The following is a 25,000-nucleotide window of genomic DNA, read 5'->3' as shown; positions in this document are numbered from 1 at the left end:
ACAAGAGAAGAATTTCCTTAAATTTCTCAAAATAATTTTCTATTTGGAGTTGCACTTAATTTGTTGTCTGTACACTATCCCCTCTCCCATAAATTGCCCTCTGAAAAACAATTTCCTTAAAGCTGATTTTGGCCTGATACATTGTTGGGCCCTTTTACCAGGGTGATAAACAGGAGGGAACTTTAGACAGGACTGTTTTTTATCATTGGAGCCAGACTTTGGGGTTTAAGCAGTTTTAGAGAAATCATCATTGGATAAAGCGGAACATCTGTGTCCTCTCTATAGAGGATCAGAGAGAGCAGCAAATAGGAGCCTCTGCTTTCACTCTGTCAAATCTCCATTTTACTCCCTATCTCTCTGCCCCTCAGACTCGCTCTATACCTTTCTCTCATCTATATCTCCCTGCTTTCTCCTCCATCTCCTACTTTGTATATTACCCTCTTTCTTTCTCTCATGTCTCTTCTTATGGTCTTTCTGTGTGTCACTCCTGCTCCTTTTCTTCCCCAAATTACACAGGCCGCCACATCCTTAAGCTTTAAAATATTGGATGTTAAATTGCTTGAGTGGTGACTTTACACTGCAATTACCATCCATCACAGTGGAAATGGTATCACTCAGGCCCCATGCTAAACCTGCTCCAGCCTCGCTGTCATAAACACATGAAAAGCAGCAGCCCACGTTCTACAATGACAACCAGACCAGATCTGAGCAGAGAGATGCGTGTGGAGGGCACTCAGTGGCTGAGACGGCTGGAGTGACAGGGAGGACTCAGAGTCTCAAAGACTCCCAGACAGAGAGGGAGAGCAGGAAACCTGGTATTATCTTTTGTTTGGAGGCAAATGCATGTGTACTCCGGATGTGTGGAGAGACTGGGGCCTCTGCCATCACCAACAACAAGTGGAGCACTTTTCACTTTGAGTTTAAAGAGAGAGAAGAACTGAGACAGACAGACAGACAGAAGCGGTATGAGAGAGAGAGAGAGCGCGAGAGAGAGCGCGAGAGAGAGCACGAGAGAGAGCGCGAGAGAGAGCGCGAGAGAGAGCGCGAGAGAGAGCGCGAGAGAGAGAGAGAGAGAGAGACAGACAGACAGACAGACAGACAGACAGACAGACAGACAGACAGACAGACTGACTGACTGACTGACTGACTGACTGACTGACTGACTGACTGACTGACTGACTGACTGACTGACTGACTGACTGACTGACTGACTGACTGACTGACTGACTGACTGACTGACTGACTGAGAGACTGACTGAGAGACTGACTGAGAGACTGACTGAGAGACTGACTGAGAGACTGACTGAGAGACTGACTGAGAGACTGACTGAGAGACAGACTGAGAGACAGACTGAGAGACAGACTGAGAGACAGACTGAGAGACTGAGAGACAGACTGAGAGACTGAGAGACAGACTGAGAGACTGAGAGACAGACAGACAGAGAGACAGACAGGCAGACAGACAGACAGAGAGAGAGACTGAGAAAGAGCAGCTGGTTCTCTGTTTGTGAGGAGAGGAGTGTGGTCTTTGAAGGTAACCCAGAGCAGTGCAGCAGTGCTAGCTGTGTGTGGAGAGGAGGAGAGCTAATGGGAAGGCTAGGTGAGCAGCTGGATAGACTATTTAGTGAACAGAGGGACAGATGGACAGAGTGTGGATAATGCAGTGAGAGGCGCTGAATGTGAGGGCTGGCTCGGGGTCCTGACTGATGGCTAGGAGCTTTGGGCCTGGAGAACCCACACATGCTAGGCTAGGATAGTTAGATCCAAGATGAGAAGGATTGTGTTGTTGAGAGTGTGTGTGCATGTGTGTGTGTGTATTAGAGTGAGGCAGGGCGAGCAGGCTGGAAAGAGAGAGAAGGAGAGAAAGAGGAGGGGTAGAGCAGGGGAGCAGGTTGGGTGCCAGCAGATGAGACAGATGTTGGGCCATACTGGAAATCATCGGCACAGTGAACCAGGACGCCTGCCTCCGCTCCTGACATCTGGGCCTAGCCTGGGTCAGCCTGCCTGGTCGCCCTGGGCAATGAGCCTGTACAAGCCTTGTGGCAAACTGGGCTGGCGCTGCGCTGCCTTTTAAACGGCGGGGTGCACCGGAGCACGATTAATGCCCTCATGTCCTCCCCACTGCTCAGCAGAGGCAAGGCAGAGGTGAGAGAGAGAGAGAGAGAGAGAGAGAGAGAGAGAGAGAGAGAGAGAGAGAGAGAGAGAGAGAGAGAGAGAGAGAGAGAGAGAGAGAGAAACACCCACTGCCTCAAACAGGGGATGGACAATAGCAAATCACACTCACAATACCGTACTGTGTCTTCTTTCAGTCATTTATACTCTGCAGAGATGTTTTTCAGTGTGTCTGTTGCGTCAGAGTGAGTTGAATCTGTGGCCTCAGTTGTTGTAAGTGTGTAATGCACCATAATGGCTGGGAGCAGGAAGGCTTTCCAAATCTGCCACTGTATTTTACAGCATCTGTCACTGAGCTTTGGCCCTTCTCTTTAAGAACAAACAGCTTGTTTTTCTGAGAAATGTTTTTTTCCCTCCCTGTTTCTCCCCCAAAGCCCAATTCTCATCCCCCTCGCTCTCCCTCCTCGCTCTCCCTCCTCATCCCCCTCGCTCTCCATCCTCATCCCCCTCGCTCTCCATCCTCATCCCCCTCGCTCTCCATCGTCATCCCCCTCGCTCTCCCTCGTCATCCCCCTCGCTCTCCATCCTCATCCCCCTCGCTCTCCCTCCTCATCCCCCTTGCTCTCCCTCCTCATCCCCCTTGCTCTCCCTCCTCATCCCCCTCGCTCACCCTCCTCATCCCCTCATCCCCCGCTCTCCATCCTCATCCCCCTCGCTCATCCCCTCCCTCCTCATCCCCTCGCTCTCCATCCTCATCCCCCATCGCTCTCCCTCCTCATCCCCCTCGCTCTCCCTCCTCATCCCCTTCGCTCTCCATCCTCATCCCCCTCGCTCTCCCCCATCGCTCTCCATCCTCATCCCCCTCGCTCTCCCTGCTCATCCCCCTCACTCTCCCTCCTCATCCCCTCATCACTCTCCCTCCTCATCCCCTTCGCTCTCCATCCTCATCCCCCTCGCTCTCCATCCTCATCCCCCTCGCTCTCCCTCCTCATCCCCCCTTCGCTCTCCCTCCTCATCCCCTTGCTCTCCCTCCTCATCCCCTCGCTCTCCTCCTCATCCCCTCGCTCTCCCTCCTCATCCCCCCTCTCCATCCTCATCCCCCTCGCTCTCCCTCCTCATCCCCCTCGCTCTCCATCCTCATCCCCCTTCCCTCCTCATCCCCTCGCTCTCCTCCTCATCCCCTCGCTCCCATCCTCATCCCCCCCTCGCTCTCCCTCCTCATCCCCCTCATCCCCTCGCTCTCCATCCTCATCACCTCTCGCCGCTCATCGCTCTCCATCCTCATCCCCTCGCTCTCCATCCTCATCACCCTCGCTCTCCATCCTCATCCCCTTCGCTCTCTCCATCCTCATCACCCTCGCTCTCCATCCTCATCCCCCTCGCTCTCCATCCTCATCCCCCTCGCTCTCCATCCTCATCCCCTTCATCCTCTCCCCCATCCTCATCACCCTTGCTCTCCATCCTCATCCCCCTCGCTCTCCATCCTCATCATCCCCTCGCTCCATCCTCATCACCCCTGCTCTCCATCCCATCCCCTCGCTCTCCATCCTCATCCCCCTCGATCCCTCCTCATCACCCTCGCTCTCCCTCCTCATCCCCTCGCTCTCCCTCCTCATCCCCCTCGCTCTCCCTCCTCATCCCCCCTCGCTCTCCCTCCTCATCCCCCTCGCTCTCCCTCCTCATCCCCCTCGCTCTCCATCCTCATCCCCTCGCTCTCCATCCTTCATCCCCTCGCTCTCCCTCCTCATGGCCCTCGCTCTCCATCCTCATCCCCCTCGCTCTCCATCCTCATCCCCCTCCTCCTCATCCCCCTCCATCCTCATCCCCCTCGCTCTCCCTCCTCATCCCCTCGCTCTCCCTCCTCATCCTCCTCATCCCCCTCGCTCTCCCTCGTCATCCCCCTCGCTCTCCATCCTCATCCCCTCGCTCTCCCTGCTCATCCCCCTCGCTCTCCCTGCTCATCCCCCTCACTCTCCCTCCTCATCCCCTTCGCTCTCCATCCTCATCACCCTCGCTCTCCATCCTCATCCCCCTCGCTCTCCATCCTCATCCCCCTCGCTCTCCATCCTCATCCCCCTCGCTCTCCATCCTCATCCCCTCGCTCTCCATCCTCATCCCCCTCGATCTCCCTCCTCATCCCCCTCTCTCCTCCTCATCCCCCTCGCTCTCCCTCCTCATCCCCCTCGCTCTCCCTCCTCATCCCCCTCGATCTCCCTCCTCATCCCCCCTCTCCCTCCTCATCCCCTCGCTCTCCCTCCTCATCCCCCTCGCTCTCCCTCCTCATCCCCCTCGCTCTCCCTCCTCATCCCCTCGCTCTCCATCCTCATCCCCCTCGCTCTCCATCCTCATCCCCCTCGCTCTCCATCCTCATCCCCCTCGCTCTCCATCCTCATCCCCCTCGCTCTCCATCCTCATCCCCCCCCATCGCTCATCCATCCTCATCCCCCTCGCTCTCCATCCTCATCCCCCTCGCTCCCTCCTCATCCCCTCGCATCCATCCTCATCCCCCTCGCTCTCCATCCTCATCCCCCTCGCTCTCCATCCTCATCCCCCTCGCTCTCCATCCTCATCCCCTCGCTCTCCATCCTCATCCCCCTCGCTCTCCATCCTCATCCCCTCGCTCTCCCTCCTCATCCCCCTCGCTCTCCCTCCTCATCCCCTCGCTCTCCCATCCTCATCCCCCTCGCTCTCCATCCTCATCCCCCTCGCTCTCCATCCTCATCCCCTTCGCTCTCCATCCTCATCCCCCTCGCTCCATCTCATCCCCTCTCCATCCTCATCCCCTCGCTCTCCATCCTCATCCCCCTCGCTCTCCATCCTCATCCCCTCGCTCTCCATCCTCATCCCCTCGCTCTCCATCTCATCCCCCTCGCTCTCCATCCTCATCCCCTCGCTCTCCATCCTCATCCCCGCTCTCCATCCTCATCCCCCTCGCTCTCCATCCTCATCCCCCTCGCTCTCCATCCTCTGCCCCAAGTTCACAAAATGTGGAAGCGACGTACAGGACCTACTCTGCCTGTTTTCAATGCTACTCTCTAGTTGTTGTTTTTCCTTTTAGTTTAAGACCAAATTAAAAGTGTGGAAACTTAACGAATAACAGGATGAAACAATACACATCTAATTAATTGTGGCTGACAATAATTATTTTCTTCTGAATGGATTGGTTTAGCCAAGACGCAAAATAATGAGTTTTCCTTATACATAAAAAAGGGTAATTTATCTATTGCCTTTTAAATATATGCCCTATACTATATCTAAATAGTCTCTGTTGAGTCTAATATGCTGGGCGCATGGTCTGGACATGTGCTGAGATGTCCAACATCAGTGAAGTGTGTAATCTCAGTATAATGTTGTCGCAGGCAGAAAAGTGAACCTCCTCGTTTAACCTCTGCCACCTCCAGAGGGCTTGTTTTTAATTACTAGAGGCTAACAAGCTGACCTTGGGCCTGGCGCGCTCATTTGGAATCCATGCTCGCTGAGATGTGCTCTGCTCTTCTGGGAGAGACGGGGGGAGGGAGGAAGGGAAGGGAAGAAGGGAGAGAGAGAAGGAGGGAGGGACGGGGTCGCAGGAATGGTGTGTGTGTGTTTGTGTGTTTTAACTGCTTTCTGTGAGGAAGGGGATACTGTAGGAGTCAACACAGAGGCTTTGTTCAGTCTTAGTTCATGCTTCTGTATTCTGGCAGAAATAGCATCATCCCCAGGAGAACCCAGGCAGCAGGACCTCTGTGCATGCCTGCCTGACTGCCTGCCTGCCTGCCTGCCTGCCTGCCTGCCTGCCTGCCTGCCTGCCTGCCTGCCTGCCCCTGCCTGCCTGCCCAGCAGAGCCATGGAGGGCTGAGGGAGCATAATGTCAAACATCCAGAGAAACAGGAAACTTTACCAGCCCCAGTGATTTATAGTATATAGCACTGAAACCATAACATGACATTTATCATAGACATACCTTGTGTTAAAAGTAGTCATTATTCACCCCCATTTTCTTTCTCTTTTCCTCTCTCTTTTTCTTTCTTTCTTTCTTTCTTTCTTTCTTTCTTTCTTTCTTTCTTTCTTTCTTTCTTTCTTTGTTGTCTTTCTGTCTTTCTGTCTGTCTGTCTGTCTGTCTGTCTGTCTGTCTGTCTGTCTGTCTGTCTGTCTGTCTGTCTGTCTGTCTGTCTGTCTGTCTGTCTGTCTGTCTGTCTGTCTGTCTGTCTGTCTGTCTGTCTGTCTGTCTGTCTGTCTGTCTGTCTGTCTGTCTGTCTGTCTGTCTCGCCCTCTCGCCCTCTCGCTCTCTCACATACACTTACTCAACACAAACACTCTGGCATATTACTACCCTCAATAGCCATTTCCATTTTAATTGGTAAGGACAGTGAAGTCAAGCGTTTTAGTGCTTGAGAGTAGTTTGTTTTTGTGGCAATAGGAGAGTGCAGGTTGAAACCACTACTGCTGCTGATGAGAGCAGAGACCACTCAGGACTCCACCTGGTGAATGCTGGCCATAGTGGACCTGGGGCACCAAGCCAGCTCTTCCCAGTCCTCAGCCTCTGCCCCTTCCCCAGCCCATGATCCCTGTCTTACCATTGACTTTCAGTGTGACCCTCATTACCAACAGGCACCTTCTGCCGTGGCAGCACAGCAAGATGGCGGGGGCGCGGAGAAGGGAGTATGTGTGTGGGCCTACCGGGAGAGACCTCTGTGAGCCAGGCAGGCAGGCAGATGTCCTTCAGTTAGGGGACTGGAACATGTGTCCTGGCCAGAGACGGTGTTAGTCAGTCAGTCAGGTCAGCCAGAGGCTGTCTCCTGCCACCCCTCTCCCTCTCTCTCCCTCAAACTCACACGCCTCTGTTTCACCTAGTACACAGTTAGTTAATACGTACCTTTTTACACAACTAGGCTGAAATGCACCGGAGACGTGGCAGCCCTCCTGGTTTAGTTAGTGGTGGACTGTGTGTCGTGTCACACCTCTCTCCTCTCTGTCCTTGAGCGGTGCATGGTTTAGTTAGTGGTGGACTGTGTGTCGTGTCACACCTCCCTCCTCTCTGTCCTTGAGCGGTGCATGGTTTAGTTAGTGGTGGACTGTGTGTCGTGTCACACCTCCCTCCTCTCTGTCCTTGAGCGGTGCATGGTTTAGTTAGTGGTGGACTGTGTGTCGTGTCACACCTCCCTCCTCTCTGTCCTTGAGCGGTGCATGGTTTAGTTAGTGGTGGACTGTGTGTCGTGTCACACCTCCCTCCTCTCTGTCCTTGAGCGGTGCATGGTTTAGTTAGTGGTGGACTGTGTGTCGTGTCACACCTCCCTCCTCTCTGTCCTTGAGCGGTGCATGGTTTAGTTAGTGGTGGACTGTGTGTCGTGTCACACCTACCTCCTCTCTGTCCTTGAGCGGTGCATGGTTTAGTTAGTGGTGGACTGTGTGTCGTGTCACACCTACCTCCTCTCTGTCCTTGAGCGGTGCATGGTTTAGTTAGTGGTGGACTGTGTGTCGTGTCACACCTCCCTCCTCTCTGTCCTTGAGCGGTGCATGGTTTAGTTAGTGGTGGACTGTGTGTCGTGTCACACCTCCCTCCTCTCTGTCCTTGAGCGGTGCATGGTTTAGTTAGTGGTGGACTGTGTGTCGTGTCACACCTCCCTCCTCTCTGTCCTTGAGCGGTGCATGGTTTAGTTAGTGGTGGACTGTGTGTCGTGTCACACCTCCCTCCTCTCTGTCCTTGAGCGGTGCATGGTTTAGTTAGTGGTGGACTGTGTGTCGTGTCACACCTCCCTCCTCTCTGTCCTTGAGCGGTGCATGGTTTAGTTAGTGGTGGACTGTGTGTCGTGTCACACCTCCCTCCTCTCTGTCCTTGAGCGGTGCATGGTTTAGTTAGTGGTGGACTGTGTGTCGTGTCACACCTACCTCCTCTCTGTCCTTGAGCGGTGCATGGTTTAGTTAGTGGTGGACTGTGTGTCGTGTCACACCTCCCTCCTCTCTGTCCTTGAGCGGTGCATGGTTTAGTTAGTGGTGGACTGTGTGTCGTGTCACACCTCCCTCCTCTCTGTCCTTGAGCGGTGCATGGTTTAGTTAGTGGTGGACTGTGTGTCGTGTCACACCTCCCTCCTCTCTGTCCTTGAGCGGTGCATGGTTTAGTTAGTGGTGGACTGTGTGTCGTGTCACACCTCTCTCCTGCATGTCTTCCTGCTCTCCTGATTGTGTTTATTGTTTCCTACCTCCTGGAGTCTGCCTGTGCTGGGTAGTGCTGAAGCTCCTCCCCCCATGGCTACGTCCTGCTAATCAGGCCTCACAAAAGCCAGGCTGACTGCCTCTAATTTGAAGCAAGTCCCAATTATTCTCTTTTTCCAGAACAATAAAGTTCTTCCCACTCGAGGTCAGGGGCTTTGCCCATCTATAACTCTGTTAATTAACAAACATCTGTCCAACAGACATGGCTTCTGCTCCGCTCCTACACAGACTGGAGCCTCACGTGGAGCCTAGAGACATAGTCAGGCAGCTCAACTCCTCCGCAAACAACTATGTCACCTTAACCCAAAATGCTCAAACTAACTCAACGTTGTATTAGTGAGATGGATTGGGGGGTTAGAGTTGTGTCCATTTCTGTGGCCCCTTGAAGACAAAAGGCTGTTTGTGTGTGAGGCGGGGGCAGTTCTATCATTGTGGGAACATAATCAGTCGGTCATTTCCGTTGCCCATGTGCTGTTGTTCGCCTCGGGTCCCCCAGAAGAATGAACCTTTTGTGTGCCGTGTTATGTGGCGGCGATAAAGTTTGGTCCAGGAGAGTATACATGTTTATATCTGGAGATATGTGAGCAGGACACAAAGTGCTTTGTTTGGCTTTAGTCTGCGTCTGCACTACGGAGGGTGGGGCACACAGGCCACCAGGGCTGTGCCACATTTTCCATCCACACAAATGGAGTCTGTATGGGGCCCCGGAAAACCAGGAAATGAGACGAGGCGTGCTGATTGGTCATACCGAATAGAAAGTAAATTCTCCTTGACAACGGCTTTCGGTTGAATAACATAGAAACAGAGCGGCTTACATACTCTGAGCCAGAAAGGAGTGATGAGGTGGTGTCTGTCTGGTCTGGAGCTGTGAATGATTGTACATATGGTACACTACCTAGCCCTCACTCTGAGACAGCAGTTCTAGTTGACAGACCCCCGCCACTTACAGCAGGGGACAAAAGCCAATTTAACCACTTACCTGGTGGCCAATCAATAATAGCCTGAGGCAAACAGTAGCGCTGACAACATAGGGAGTGAGTCTTAGTGGTCTCTTAGAGAGGGGTCAGCACAAAAACATAATCAACTTCAGATCTGATCATAAAACAATCTTCTTTATGCTGTGTTCAAACTGACTGGAAAATAGTGGAAAGTCAGATTTGTATTTGAATGTTATTAGATACCCATGAATTATAGCTCACATGTTCATAGTGCCTAGAAGTTTTAACAGGCATCACTAAAGCCTCCAGCTTTCATCAATGATAGACAATCTGCCTTCCTTATATCTAAAGTCTATTTAAATTATGACGTTTATTGAATTGTGACCCAACTCCCTTTTCTGTGATGTGTGTCTGACAACTGTTATTTTAAATATGTTTTCAAAAGCCATATCAGTATGCGTAATAACCCCTTCACTAAGCGCCTGCCAGGTAATCAGGACAGCAGTAGACACATAGAATATTATACAGAGTTCAACCGCTTTTCAGTGTGGAAACGTGATTGTCATTAAACGCTTAGCCAGTCATCAAAACCACACGTCTGAGTGGTAAGTCACCACTGGTTAGTGAAGTTACTGATTTATCGCCAAGGAAAATAAGCATGATGACATCAATGGTCTTTGTGCAGCAGGCAGGACGGGGCCTTAATAATGTATGCGTTTAATGTGTTCTGTGATGGGAGTCCAACTGGGTTTGGTTTTCTAACAGTGTGGGATGGCAGGCGTATAGAGGGCCAGCTCAGGTGGCTGTGTAGTAGTGTCCTATTACAGACCAGAAAGCCCAACAGAAACCTCTCTACTGTGGAGGGAAAGCAGAACAGTCTCTCTCCTGTTGAGTCTGAAAACCTCTCTACTGTGGAGGGGAGTCTCTCTCCTGTTGAGTCTGAAAACCTCTCTACTGTGGAGGGAAAGCAGAACAGTCTCTCTCCTGTTGAGTCTGAAAACCTCTCTACTGTGGAGGGAAAGCAGAACAGTCTCTCTCCTGTTGAGTCTGAAAACCTCTCTACTGTGGTGGAGTCTCTCTCCTGTTGAGTCTGAAAACCTCTCTACTGTGGAGGGAAAGCAGAACAGTCTCTCTCCTGTTGAGTCTGAAAACCTCTCTACTGTGGAGGGAAAGCAGAACAGTCTCTCTCCTGTTGAGTCTGAAAACCTCTCTACTGTGGAGGGAAAGCAGAACAGTCTCTCTTCTGTTGAGTCTGAAAACCTCTCTACTGTGGAGGGAAAGCAGAACAGTCTCTCTCCTGTTGAGTCTGAAAACCTCTCTACTGTGGAGGGAAAGCAGAACAGTCTCTCTCCTGTTGAGTCTGAAAACCTCTCTCTGTGATGAGTGGAAAAAGAGCGCTCCAAGTGTGCTGAATGAGAGCCATGGCTGTGTGGTTTTTAAGGCTGCTGTCTCTCCCTGGATTCAAGCTTTGATATACAGTAAAGACCTTTGATTGAGGTCCTCTGCCAGGCATGGAAAGAGAGGAAGACGTGGAAGAGACAGAAACACATAGAAACACACACAGAGAGAGAGAGAGGGAGGAGAGAGAGAGAGAGAGAGAGAGAGAGAGAGAGAGAGAGAGAGAGAGAGAGAGAGAGAGAGAGAGAGAGAGAGAGAGAGAGAGAGAGAGAGAGAGAGAGAGAGAGAGAGAGAGAGAGAGAGAGAGAGAGAGAGAGAGAGGAGAGACAGGGGAGAGAAACAGAGGAGAGACAGAGGAGAGACAGAGGAGAGACAGAGAGAGAGAGAGAGAGAGAGGAGAGACAGAGAGAGAGAGAGAGAGAGAGAGAGAGAGAGAGAGAGAGAGAGAGAGAGAGAGAGAGAGAGAGAGAGAGAGAGAGAGAGAGAGAGAGAGAGAGAGAGAGAGAGAGAGAGAGAGAGGAGAGAGACAGAGGAGAGAGACTTTGAATGTCTGTCTTTGGATGTTAATGACTTTTGGGTTTCCTTCTTCTCCTCTCTATAGCAACTGTATGCCGCCCAGCTTGCCAGCATGCAGGTCTCTCCTGGAGCCAAAATGCCGCCACTCCCCCAGCCTCCCAACAACAGTGGGCCCATCTCTCCCTCCGGCCTGAAGAACGACAAGAGGTCCTCCAGCCCTATCACTCAAGTCAAGGTAGGCCCTGCCTCTCATCCCTCACTTCACCCACCTACAGCTCACCGCTTAAGTACTAGAGTGGTTCTTGACCCAGCCTGCTGATAACTCAGTAAATGAGTGGTAGTAGTGGTAGTGGTGCTGCTGTTCTGTGTTCTGTGCTATTACTGGGCCAAACGTCTTACCGGCCCATCAATCTGTGGGCCTTTAACAAGGCCCACTCTCTCTCAACCAGAACTCTGTGGACATGGTTGCTATGGCTGTGGGCGCTCTAAGTGAGAGAATTTGTGGAACACATGGTTTCAGATCACAAGGAACAGAAGAACCTTTTTTATTATGACGGAACAAAACCATTAGAACAGAGAGAGAATCACTCGTATGTAAATGCAGTTTAAAAAGTGATGGGAAAAGGAAGGATTGATGACTCTTATTGTCTTGTAAATAAACCCGAGAGCAGGGTCTGCTACTGCATGGCCTGGATCCACCAGATACACTAGATACATCATCCTCTCACCATGCGAGGCCATAATCAGAAACATGCCTCCATTTGGAAAAGTTTAGCTTAATATCACTATAGTGAAGGGACTTAAATCATGTCATTGAATGGTAGTGCAGCTCTCTCTCTCTCTCTCTGGTATTCTCTTTGGCATGCAAGCTCTGGAGCTAAACACGGCCTCCCCCACAACCCCACCACACCTCCCCCATGACCCCAGGCACACAGCCTCCTGGGAGCTCATCCATGGGCCTGTATCAAGCTGTCTCCTAAACCCTGTCACTTTATAGGATCTATGTCATCAAGGTTGTTTGTTAGATAAGAGGCACTACACAGATCCTACAGGTCTTTTCACTCAGATATTGTGACATTGTGTTGCTGTTCTGAATGGGCTCTATGGGTATTTATCATACGTCTAAACACTAAGGTTGTGAGCTTGAACTATCAATAATTAAACACTAATGTAAAGTACATATGTCCCCAAAGCCCCATCTGTATTCGTCATTAGTTAGAATTAGATTGCTGTTATTTTTGTTTGTCAGCTTTTGGCTTCATTGGATGACAAACTGTTATTGGCACAGCAATAACAAGGCCTTGAGGCAGTCTGTGTCTGAGCCAGCCATATGTTTGGACAAGGAGACACTTGGGCTTTGAAAAAGACTGTTAACAACAGCATACAGACTAATCTCAGCGAAGAGACTTCACTAGAGAGATACATAAAGGAGGCAGTAGAGCTATCCTTGACCCACCCAGGTACTTTCCTCCACTGGTACGTGTGTAATACCTACACTACCATCCAGTCAGGTAGCAGGTATCCTCTCCAAGAGCTCCTAGACACTGGCCTGGAGAACACCACAGATCACCATCAGCCTCAATCACACCTTACTGCTGCTCTGTGCTGTACGGCAACCAGCCCAGCAGACATGTCCTCCTGTGACCCGACATCTCACATTAACTCACACAACTTTACAAAGAATGCAGTTATACATTTATTACACACTGTTGGATGCAGTATTACATGAAACAAATGACTAACACCAGTATCGGCAAATGAGAAAGGAAATTGGAAAACAACTTAATGAATTAGATAACGCAACTGACGTTTGATGACTGTTACTTACAACCATCTTTAGTCATCACCATGTATCTCTGTAATGTGGTTATTATTCATTCTTAGACCAGAGAAGAGGGAGAACAGATGAAGATGTACAGGGAGGCAAAAATCTGATTTAATTAGTGTGAACAAAGGCTCTCAGCAACTGTGAGGACGGTCATGATGGCACGGTGCCAGCAGATGAATGAGGAGAGGAGAAGAGATAATGAGAGAGGAGGGGAGAGGAAAAGAGGGGGAGAGTAGAGAAGGATAGAAGAGGGGAGAGGAGAGAAGGGGAAGGGAGAGGGGGGGAGCAGAGGACGGTCAGATAGGAACACTAGTAATTAGCCATGAGCAGAGTGTTGTCTGGGAGGCCACACATCCTCCAATAGGAGGAGCCCTTATTCACATCTGTGTCCTCTCCCTCCCGCTGTCTCTCCCTCTCTTTCTCTCTCCCCCTCTTTCTGTCTGTTTCTCTCTCTCTATCTCTCTTCCACTTCGCTCCCTTACCCCATCTCCACAAGGAGGAGGGAACGCAGCCTCTCAACCTGTCTGCCCGGCCCAAGACGGCAGAGCTGGTCAAGTCCCCCACGTCCCCCACACACAGCCTGTTCACAGGCAGCAAGACCAGCCCCAACAGCCTGTCCAAGAGTGGCATCCCCAGTCCCCTCGGAGGCATGGGCCGTGGGTCTTCTCTGGGTAAGAAGTGGCCACACTGCATCTCACCTCCGGCTCTCCAATAGTCAATACATACTGACTGAATCTGTTTTGAAGTTGGCACCCCCTCGATCACATAGAAAGATCATTATAATTATAATAAATAATATATGCCATTTAGCAGACGCTTTTATCCAAAGCGACTTACAGTCATGTGTGCATACATTCTACGTATGGGTGGTCCCGGGGATCGAACCCACTACCCTGGCGTTACAAGCGCCATGCTCTACCAACTGAGCTACAGAAGGACAAAGGATTGAAGCTCGATATTTTGTTGGTTTTATTTTCTGTGTTTAGATAATGGGAGTTGAACATACAATATTTCACACTGTCAAAGGTGTAAAAATGGCTTTGATTGATTTTTTTATCTGGATGAAACAAAAGTTAATGACGTTTATCCCTGTATCCTTGTAGACAAAACTATTGACACAATTGCAACTCTTAATCTCGGTGGAACCTTGGTATTAAAAACCATGCAAACTAGAGCTGCGGATGTTGTAACACATGATTTGTTTTTAAGAGGTCTCACGTTTCACCATCCCTCTCATGTTAAGCCTTTCTACTCAGCCTTTGCTAACTGTTATTAAATGCAGCCTTTCATTAAAGTGCCTGCATTTCCGCTGTTCCGCTCAGACTGGGGGTTTGAACCCCATGTTTGTTTTATTCTATTTCTGTGTCTTTAACTGCCATCCCTCCTCACCTAACTTTGAGATGTTAATTACACAAAGAATGTCGACAGACTCGGTCTACTGCCTCTCGCTGTCTTTAAAACAGGCACACACGCGCACGCACACACACACACACACACGCACGCACGCACGCACGCACGCACGCACGCACGCACGCACGCACACACACACACACACACACACACACACACACACACACACACACACACACACACACACACACACACACACACACACACACACACACACACACACACACACACACACACACACTGGAAAAAGGAAGAGGACCTCCTACAAGGCTTGATTCTCCACATAGGAGGATGAACACCTGTCAGTGGGCTCATTCACTGTGAATCGAAATGTATGTGTATCTACTGTGTGTGTGGGTTAACTGGGCGTGACTCTCCCTCCCCAGACATCCTGTCCAGCCTGAACTCCACAGCGCTGTTCGGGGACCAGGATGCGGTGATGAAGGCCATCCAGGAGGCCAGGAAGATGAGAGAACAGATCCAGAGAGAGCAGCTGCAGCATCACCAGCAGGGCATGGAGGCCAAGCTCTCTGCCCTCACAGGCATGGGCCTCAACAACTGCAGCAGGGCTGACAAGGTCAGAATCCCTGACCCCGTCCGTCTGTCTGGCCATCCAGCTCTCTGTCTCATTCTCTCTCATTCCTTTTCTCCGCTCTTCCATTTATCTTCCTATATGTTGCTTTCTGTTTATTCACTCTTCTCTCTCTGTCTCTCTTTTCTCCTTCCCTCCCTCTTTTTTCCTCACCAACAGAGCTGGTTCACTGAGTACATTGTGAGTAGCCCAAAACCACTAGTAAAGTGATTTCCGCTATTTTATTTTTTAGATATAATTCTTCAGACCGATGTTTGTCTTTAATGCTGGTCCAGAGTAGTGGTTTTGATTGATATTGGCATGGCTGTGTGTGTGTGTGTGTGTGCGTGTGTGTGCGCACGTTATGGTGTTTGCATGCGTGTGTGTTGATGTTGGTGATAGAGGATCGGACCATGGTGCTGCCCGGTGCGGGTTAACACTCTGATGTCTCTGCCCAATTAAAGCAGACATACGGCCCTCTCCGTCCCTCGACATGGGACAGGGGCGCTTTGTACCAGGAGCACACACACACTCCCCTCCCCGGGATTCCCTTTTAAAATATCTTCAAGCGATGAGTCAATCAAGGAGAGAAAAAAACATCCACCTCCCTCTGATTGGTGCCATATTGCCAGTTGGCTGTGAGGAGCAGGCAGGAACTGGGAGCAGAGCTTCATTAATATTTCAACACCTGACACTTTTAACCAACACATTCAACTAGGTCAATGTATATGTAAAAAAAAATCTACGAATATCTATTTTGATTTCTTCTTTAATTTAGTTTTAGGGGTAAATCTGTGTCTACGCAGGTGGCAATGCAGTGAGCTCAGACTGAAGTGTGTCAAGTCAAGGGACATGACCAATAACTTAACAACTCAGTGGGATCAACTTGTCTTGCCATGCCACCAGACAATAAAACCATTTGTATTGTTTTTGTATTTAAAGTTCAGTCCCATCTCACAGAGTTGTGTCGTTAAAAAAGGAAATTCAAACTACAATTTTTTTGTGGTTGTACACCCCGCAATCATAACTGTTCCTGTTAGCTAGTTACGCTTCCTCAGTGTCTCTGTCTTTGTTGGTTCTCCACTAAGTGGGTGAGTCTGAGGCCCGTGGAGTAACGTTAACACTCCCATCTCCCGTTTCCACTCAGTCTCTGTCTGTGTCTGTCTGTCTGTCGGTGTGTCTGTGGGACGACCCTGTAGCGTTCTCTACCTCCCTGACTCTAAGGTGAGCCAAGCTCCAGAATCTGCTGCTACATGATATGAATGCAGTGTGTGAACAATGCCCTGAAAGGAACCGTTTTCAACAGGCAGCAAACACCTACCCCTCCATTCTTCTTAGCAGGTAGAGCTTACTGCTTTTCTCTGCCCCTCTTTTGTTGGCTTTAGTTTTTGTCTCGACTGCATTATAGGCCTGTCTACTCAGCCTGTGTTTAAACAATCCTCTCAGGTAAGCTGTGTACATTTATAACAGGGAGGGGCATTTTTGGATGAAGCTGTCAATCACTCCTCACCTCTGCTCCACCCCTTTCAGTCTGTGTAGTCTTTCTGAGGAGAGAGAGACAGCGAGAGAGACAGAGAGAGACAGAGAGAGACAGAGAGAGAGGCAGAGAGAGAGAGACAGACACAGAGAGATAGAGGGACAGAGAGATAGATAGAGAGAAAGACAGAGAGCGTGACAGAGAGCGTGACAGAGAGCGAGACAGAGAGCGAGACAGAGAGAGAGATAGAGAGAGAGAGAGACAGAGAGAGAGAGACAGAGAGAGAGAGAGAGTGTAGACTAACAGTGAAATGCTTATTTACGGGTCCTTTTCCAACAATGCAGAGTTCAAGATAAAGAATAGAAATGTCAGTGTTAGTATGTGTGGGTGTGTGGGTAGAGTCCATTGTGTGTGCATAGAGTCAGTGTAACAGCGAGGTAAGACTATGGAGGCTTGTGGTTCAAGATCACAGCATTGACAGTACACAGCCAAGAACAACAGATTATAATTAGGTGGGCTATCAGTTTAAAAATATGACTGGTATTTTGGGGGTTATCGCGTTGCCCTAGGTAACCGTACACACCACAAAGACTCCTTCTTTTGGGAAGTCAGTCAGCCTTCGTGTGCCTGGCCTCTCTCTCCATCCTCCCACCTGGATCTGTCAGAGGACAGCTTACCAGAAGCACAGCTATGTTTAGGAGAAGTAGCTGCAACTCTAATGAGTTAGCATGAAACCTTGGCACTACCTCTCCTGCACTCTTAGAAAGAAGGGTACTGTCTTGAACCTTTCCACAGAGGGTTCTACATGGAACCAGAAAGAGTTCTACCTGGAACCAGAAAAGGTTATCCTATGGGGACAGCCGCGAACCCTTTTGGAAACATTTTTTCCAAGAGTGAGTGAATGACTGAACTACAAGTGCTTAGAGAGGGACTGAGGAGCAGCTCTTCATGCTGTCTCAGTCATACCAAAGAGACACTCCAATGTGAACTCTGAGGTCAATGTGGTAGTGAATATGATCAGTCTTCTGTAGCCATGCTTGGCTCCATCTCTAGACCAAAGGCAGATAAAGACAGTTGCAGTGACACTGTCCCTATCAGGATGGTGTGTGTGCTGAGTGCTGGGTCACTCTCTAACAAGTGAGCCAGATGAGTGATCATCATTCAGCCTGGGAGGGAAGGAGGGAGGGAGGGTTAGGAAGGAGGGAGAGCGGGAGGGAGAGAAGGAAGGGGAGGGGGAGGCACAGCACGGAGTGGCCTTCCCTTCCCCTGATACAAGCCAACAGTCTGCACAGGCCCGGACGGCCCAGATAAAAGCTTTCACTTTGGTCAGTTTCAGAATATGAATATTTCAGCCAAGCGCCTCACCTGACATAAATACTGTGTGCTCTTTAGTAGCTGTGCTCCCGGTCGGCTGTCTGGAAGTTTATCACAGTGAAAGCTTACATGAAGATTCAGGAAAAGTAACATAAATGGGATTAAAGAGAGGTTAAAATCATCTAGTGTGGCTGTTGGAGGGGGATATTAAATATTGATTTATCACAGTGTAACGACCCAGCCGGAGAGTGGGGCTAAGTGCTGCTTACAGATGGATCAATTCATCTTTTAATACAAAGTGTGTCCATGGAGCACAATGCATCCCTTCCTCCTCTCTCACCCTATTACTGGGATCCCCTCATATGGCCCTTCTTACTCTCTCTTTCCATCTCTTCTCTCTCTCATCTTTCTCTCTCTCGCCTCTTTCTACTGACTCCACCCTCTCTCTCTCTCTCGTTCCTCCTCATCTCTCTCTCCTTACTACTGCCTCCACCCTCTGTCTCTCTCTCGTTCCTCCTCATCTCTCTCTCCTTACTACTGCCTCCACCCTCTCTCTCTCTCTCTCTCTCGTTCCTCCTCATCGCTCTCTCCTTACTACTGCCTCCACCCTCTCTCTCTCTCTCGTTCCTCCTCATCTCTCTCTCCTTACTACTGCCTCCACCCTCTCTCTCTCTCTCGTTCCTCCTCATCGCTCTCTCCTTACTACTGCCTCCACCCTCTCTCTCTCTCTCGTTCCTCCTCATCTCTCTCTCCTTACTACTGCCTCCACCCTCTCTCTCTCTCTCTCTCGTTCCTCCTCATCTCTCTCTCCTTACTACTGCCTCCACCCTCTCTCTCTCTCTCATTCCTCCTCATCTCTCTCTCCTTTCTACTGCCTCCACCCTCTCTCTCTCTCTCGTTCCTCCTCATCTCTCTCTCCTTTCTACTGCCTCCACCCTCTCTCTCTCTCTCGTTCCTCCTCATCTCTCTCTCCTTACTACTGCCTCCACCCTCTCTCTCTCTCTCGTTCCTCCTCATCTCTCTCTCCTTTCTACTGCCTCCACCCTCTCTCTCTCTCTCGTTCCTCCTCATCTCTCTCTCCTTACTACTGCCTCCACCCTCTCTCTCTCGTTCCTCCTCATCTCTCTCTCCTTTCTACTGCCTCCACCCTCTCTCTCTCATTCCTCCTCATCTCTCTCTCCTTACTACTGTCTCCACCCTCTCTCTCTCTCTCGTTCCTCCTCATCTCTCTCTCCTTTCTACTGCCTCCACCCTCTCTCTCTCGTTCCTCCTCATCTCTCTCTCCTTACTACTGTCTCCACCCTCTCTCTCTCTCTCGTTCCTCCTCATCTCTCTCTCCTTTCTACTGTCTCCACCCTCTCTCTCTCTCTCTCGTTCCTCCTCATCTCTCTCTCCTTACTACTGTCTCCACCCTCTCTCTCTCTCTCGTTCCTCCTCATCTCTCTCTCCTTACTACTGCCCTTAGAGGTGGAAGACATCCTTTAATTCTACAGTTCACTAGTCATCTACCTTCTTGTTGAGGACATGTAAAATATTCATGCTTTACTGTTTTCTATTTGTCCTTTTTTACTATATCCCATCAGTACAATAAAAGCTTTTCCAAGACTCAAAATGTTCCTTTTTGAAATATTTATCTAAAGGTATTATTGTCTGTAGAGGGCAATTACTTTGTTCCATTATTTATTTGCTCAGTGGATGCTTTTATCTAAAACAACTGAGAATGTGTACAGTCAAATACAACAGGATCCATTTGCAACTCCTGGAATTGTCTCCTGCTATTAGCATAGCTAGCTAGAACTGGTACAACTGTTAGGATTGGGTGTATTCATCTCCAGGTTGGAGATTTCATAGTTTGTCCTATACTGTATGAACTGAGATACAGGAGAAAACAGGCCTCAGAGTCACTGATTCAGGTGTCACAGATTGGTGATATTCCTATAGCTCTTGTCTTGGTTGATATTCCTATAGCTCTTGTCTGGGTTGATATTCCCATAGCTCTTGTCTTGGTTGATATTCCCATAGCTCTTGTCTTGGTTGATATTCCTATAGCTCTTGTCTGGGTTGATATTCCCATAGCTCTTGTCTTGGTTGATATTCCCATAGCTCTTGTCTTGGTTGATATTCCTATAGCTCTTGTCTGGGTTGATATTCCCATAGCTCTTGTCTTGGTTAATATTCCCATAGCTCTTGTCTTGGTTGATATTCCTATAGCTCTTGTCTGGGTTGATATTCCCATAGCTCTTGTCTGGGTTGATTTATTTATTTGATTTGATTTCACCTGTATTTAACCAGGTAGGCAAGTTGAGAACAAGTTCTCATTTACAATTGCGACCTGGCCAAGATAATGCAAAGCAGTTCGACAGATACAACGACACAGAGTTACACATGGAGTAAAACAAACATACAGTCAATAATACAGTAGAAACAAGTCTATATACAATGTGAGCAAATGAGGTGAGAAGGGAGGTAAAGGCAAAAAGGGCCATGGTGGCAAAGTAAAAAACAATATAGAAAGTAAAACACTGGAATGGTAGTTTTGCAATGGAAGAATGTGCAAAGTAGAAATAAAAATAATGGGGTGCAAAGGAGCAAAATAAATAAATGAATTAAATACAGTTGGGAAAGAGGTAGTTGTTTGGGCTAAATTATAGGTGGGCTATGTACAGGTGCAGTAATCTGTAAGATGCTCTGACAGTTGGTGCTTAAAGCTAGTGAGGGAGATAAGTGTTTCCAGTTTCAGAGATTTTTGTAGTTCGTTGCAGTCATTGGCAGCAGAGAACTGGAAGGAGAGGCGGCCAAAGAAAGAATTGGTTTTGGGGGTGACTAGAGAGATATACCTGCTGGAGCGTGTGCTGCAGGTGGGAGATGCTATGTTGACCAGCGAGCTGAGATAAGGGGGGACTTTACCTAGCAGGGTCTTGTAGATGACATGGAGCCAGTGGGTTTGGCGACGAGTATGAAGCGAGGGCCAGCCAACGAGAGCGTACAGGTCGCAATGGTGGGTAGTATATGGGGCTTTGGTGACAAAACGGATTGCACTGTGATAGACTGCATCCAATTTGTTGAGTAGGGTATTGGAGGCTATTTTGTAAATGACATCGCCAAAGTCGAGGATTGGTAGGATGGTCAGTTTTACAAGGGTATGTTTGGCAGCATGAGTGAAGGATGCTTTGTTGCGAAATAGGAAGCCAATTTTACATTTACATTTACATTTAAGTCATTTAGCAGACGCTCTTATCCAGAGCGACTTACAAATTGGTGCATTCACCTTATGACATCCAGTAGAACAGTCACTTTACAACATTCATTTGGGGACAGGTCAAAAAACATTAAACATTTATGACAATTTAGCAAGCTAGCTTGCTGTTGCTAGCAAAGTTGTCCTGGGATATAAACATTGGGTTGTTATTTTCCTGGAACTGCAGAAGGTCCTCTACTCCAACAATTAATCTACAGATAAAGTTAGTTTCCAGTCATTTCTCCTCCTGCAGGCTTCTTCTTCTTCTTTGGACTTTATATGGCGGTTGGCAACCGACTTTAAGGTGTATTACCACCACCAACTGGACTGGAGTGGGGACCTCAGTTCATCTTACAATCACCCACGTGGGTATATACTCCTAAAAAAACAATGAGGAGATGGGAGAGGCAGGACTTGCAGCATATCAAGCATCACAAATAGAACCAAGTTCTATTTTAGCGCCTGGCTATGCAGACGCTCGTTGACGTGCCCGAGCAGTGTGGGTGCAATGTTTGAATAACATGTACAGTTGTGGCCAAAAGTTTTGAGAATGACACAAATATTCATTCACAAAGTCTGCTGCCTCAGTTTGTATGATGGCAATTTGCATATACTCCAGAATGTTATGAAGAGTGTCAGATTAATTGCAATTAATTGCAAAGTCCCTATTTGTCATGAAAATGAACTGAATCCCCAAAAAACATTTCCACTGCATTCCAGCCCTGCCACAATAGGATCAGGTGACATCATGTCAGTGATTCTCTCGTTAACACAGGTGTGAGTGTTGACGAGGTCAAGGCTGGAGATCACTCTGTCATGCTGATTGAGTTCGAATAACAGACTGGAAACTTCAAAGGAGGGTGGTGCTTGGAATCATTGTTCTTCCACTGTCAAAGATGGTTTCCTGCAACGAAACACGTGCCGTCATCATTGCTTTGCACATAAAGGGCTTCACAGGCAATGATATTGCTGCCACTAAGATTGCACCTAAATTAACCATTTATCGGATCTTCAAGAACTTCAAAGAGAGCGGTTCAATTGTTGTGAAGAAAACTTCAGGGACCGCCCAAGAAAGTCCCGCAAGCGCCAGGACCGTCTCCTAAAGTTGATTCAGCTGCGGGATCGGGGCACCACCAGTACAGAGCTTGCTCAGGAATGGCAGCAGGCAGGTGTGCGTGCATTTGCATGCACAGTGAGGTGAAGACTTTTGGAGGATGGCCTGGTGTCAAGAAGGACAGCAAAGAAGCCACTTCTCTCCAGGAAAAACATCACGCACAGACTGATATTCTGCAAAAGGTACAGGTATTGGACTGCTGAGGAAAAAAGTCATTCTCTCTGATGAATGCCCTTTCCGATTGTTTGGGGCATCCGGAAAAACGCTTGTCCGGAGAAGACAAGGTGAGCGCTACCATCAGTCCTGTGTCATGCCAACTGCAAAGCATTCTGAGACCATTCATGTGTGGGGTTGCATCTCAGTCAAGGGAGTGGGCTCACCCACAATTTTGCCTGAGAACACAGCCATGAATGAAGAATCGTACCAACACATCCTCCAAGAGCAGCTTCTCCTAACCATTCAGGAACAGTTTGGTGATGGACAATGCCTTTTCCAGCATGATGGAGCACCTTGCCATAAGGCAAAAGTGATAACTAAGTGGCTCGGGGAACACAACGTTGATATTTTGGGTCCATGGCCAGGAAACTCCCCAGACCTTAATCCCATTGAGTATTTGTGGTCAACCCTCAAGAGGCGGGTGGACAAACAAAACCCCACAAATTCTTTTAGATTTAACTTTGGATTGGAGATGTTTGATATGGGTCTGGAAGGAGAGTTTACAGTCTAACCAGACACCTAAGTATTTGTAGTTGTCCATGTATTCTAAGTCAGAGCCGTCCAGAGTAGTGATGTTGGACAGGCGGGTAGGTGCAGGTAGCGATCGGTTGAAGAGCATGCATTTAGTTGTACTTGTATTTAAGAGCAATTGGAGGCCACGGAAGGAGAGTTGTATGGCATTGAAGCTTGCCTGGAGGGTTGTTAACACAGTGTCCAAAGAAGGGCCGGAAGTATACAGATGATGATGTATATGATATTCCCATAGCTCTTGTCTTGGTTGATATTCCCATAGCTCTTATCTTGGTTGATATTCCCATAGCTCTTATCTTGGTTAATATTCCCATAGCTCTTATCTTGGTTAATATTCCCATAGCTCTTATGTTGGTTAATATTCCCATAGCTCTTATCTTGGTTAATATTCCCATAGCTCTTATCTTGGTTAATATTCCCATAGCTCTTATCTTGGTTGATATTCCTATAGCTCTTATCTTGGTTAATATTCCCATAGCTCTTATCTTGGTTAATATTCCCATAGCTCTTGTCTTGGTTGATATTCCCATAGCTCTTGTCTGGGTTGATATTCCCATTGCTCTTATCTTGGTTAATATTCCCATAGCTCTTATCTTGGTTAATATTCCCATAGCTCTTATCTTGGTTGATATGCCTATAGCTCTTGTCTTGGTTGATATTCCCATAGCTCTTGTCTTGGTTAATATTCCCATAGCTTTTGTCTTGGTTGATATTCCCATAGCTCTTATCTTGGTTGATATTCCCATAGCTCTTGTCTTGGTTGATATTCCCATAGCTCTTGTCTGGGTTGATATTCCCATAGCTCTTGTCTTGGTTGATATTCCTATAGCTCTTGTCTTGGTTGATATTCCTATAGCTCTTGTCTTGGTTGATATTCATATAGCTCTTGTATTGGTTGATATTCCCATAGCTCTTGTCTTGGTTGATATTCCCATAGCTCTTGTCTTGGTTGATATTCCCATAGCTCTTGTCTTGGTCCTGGTAGTACAGGCTGTTCACTGGAGGCTGTGTGTAGAGATACAATATATTCCTCTGCTGACATCTCCCAAACTGAAATCAAAGGGTGAAAGGCCAGTGTATTAACCTATTGAACTGCCCCTGTCCCCCTGACACCCCCCCCTACATTATTGATGAGTACAATATTCTCTTTCCCATGTCGTACAGCTCAGAGCCGAACATATTCAAATGGGGTTTTGCTGGTGTTCCACAAAGTCCTGACTCCTAACCTTTTGCAAGTAGTAGAAATGCTCTTCTCGCTCTAATCTGTGTGTGTATGTGAGTGTGTGTGTTTGTGTGTGTGTATGTGAGTGTCTCTCTCTCTGTGTGTGTGTGTGTGTCTGTGTCTGTGTCTGTGTGTTTGTGTTTGTGTTTGTGTGTGTGTGTGTGTGTGTGTGTGTGTGTGTGTGTGTGTGTGTGTGTGTGTGTGTGTGTGTGTGTGTGTGTGTGTGTGTGTGTGTGTGTGTGTGTGTGTGTGTGTGTGTGTGTGTGTGTGTGTGTGTGTGTGTGTGTGTGTGTGTGTGTGCCGAGGTCCTATTCAGGCAAAGCCCTCACAAAGACTTTGAATATAATCTTGTCTGGTCTGCAGCCCTGGAAGCAATTTTCTGCTGCTTTTCGACTGCTGTCTTGGAAATTGCCAACCAAGGCTTTTTGGCTGCAATGTAAATCCCTGGCATACATGGGTTTGGCCGTTCAAATTAGATTATGTTCTGCTCCCAGTCACTGGCCATAGCCAGCAAGTGCCATTGTTGAGTATTGCTTACATTAATGCTTTGTCCTATTGTTCACATCTGTCAAAGGAATAAAAATAGTCTATGACTCTGAAAGAGGTTGTGGATGTGTGTGGGCGTCTGTCCCAGGCCAGGACTGAAACAATGCCACCCGCTCTCTTTTTCTCTCTTTCTGTCTTTCTGTCTCTCTGTCTCTCTGTCTCGCCTTTCCCCAGAAAGACATCAAGGCCGCATCCCGGTTGGGCCGTTGGCTGAGGTAGTTCCCTTATTTTCCCTAGTTGCGGTGTAAAATGTGGAATTGCCAATGCACTGCAGCCGCTCTAAAATGTTACTGGCCCCAGAGCTCTAGACCTGCAGAGAGAGCCACGCTCACTGTCGGCCGGGCCTCTGTACAACATAGACTGGGGAGAGAGAACAC

General features: G+C 48.6%; 1 protein-coding gene across 4 annotated transcripts in view; it reads left to right on the top strand.

Annotated features, from left to right (window-relative positions):
* LOC124035616 (transcription factor SOX-6-like) overlaps positions 1-25,000 on the top strand; it is a 226,213-nt gene that overhangs the window by 165,726 nt on the left and 35,487 nt on the right. For 2 of the 4 annotated variants that reach the window (XM_046349155.1, XM_046349153.1), the window contains 4 exons: positions 11,242-11,391; positions 13,481-13,655; positions 14,781-14,971; positions 15,146-15,166. In XM_046349155.1, the coding sequence (XP_046205111.1) occupies positions 11,242-11,391; positions 13,481-13,655; positions 14,781-14,971; positions 15,146-15,166 (537 nt within the window). The remainder of the gene's footprint in view (positions 1-11,241; positions 11,392-13,480; positions 13,656-14,780; positions 14,972-15,145; positions 15,167-25,000) is intronic. The other 2 variants (XM_046349156.1, XM_046349154.1) reach the window with 1 other exon arrangement.

Source organism: Oncorhynchus gorbuscha, linkage group LG05, assembly GCF_021184085.1.
Source record: "Oncorhynchus gorbuscha isolate QuinsamMale2020 ecotype Even-year linkage group LG05, OgorEven_v1.0, whole genome shotgun sequence".
Classification (NCBI taxonomy): domain Eukaryota; kingdom Metazoa; phylum Chordata; class Actinopteri; order Salmoniformes; family Salmonidae; genus Oncorhynchus; species Oncorhynchus gorbuscha.
Note: the sequence above shows the minus strand (reverse complement) of the source record. Positions and strands in the feature narration are given on the sequence as shown.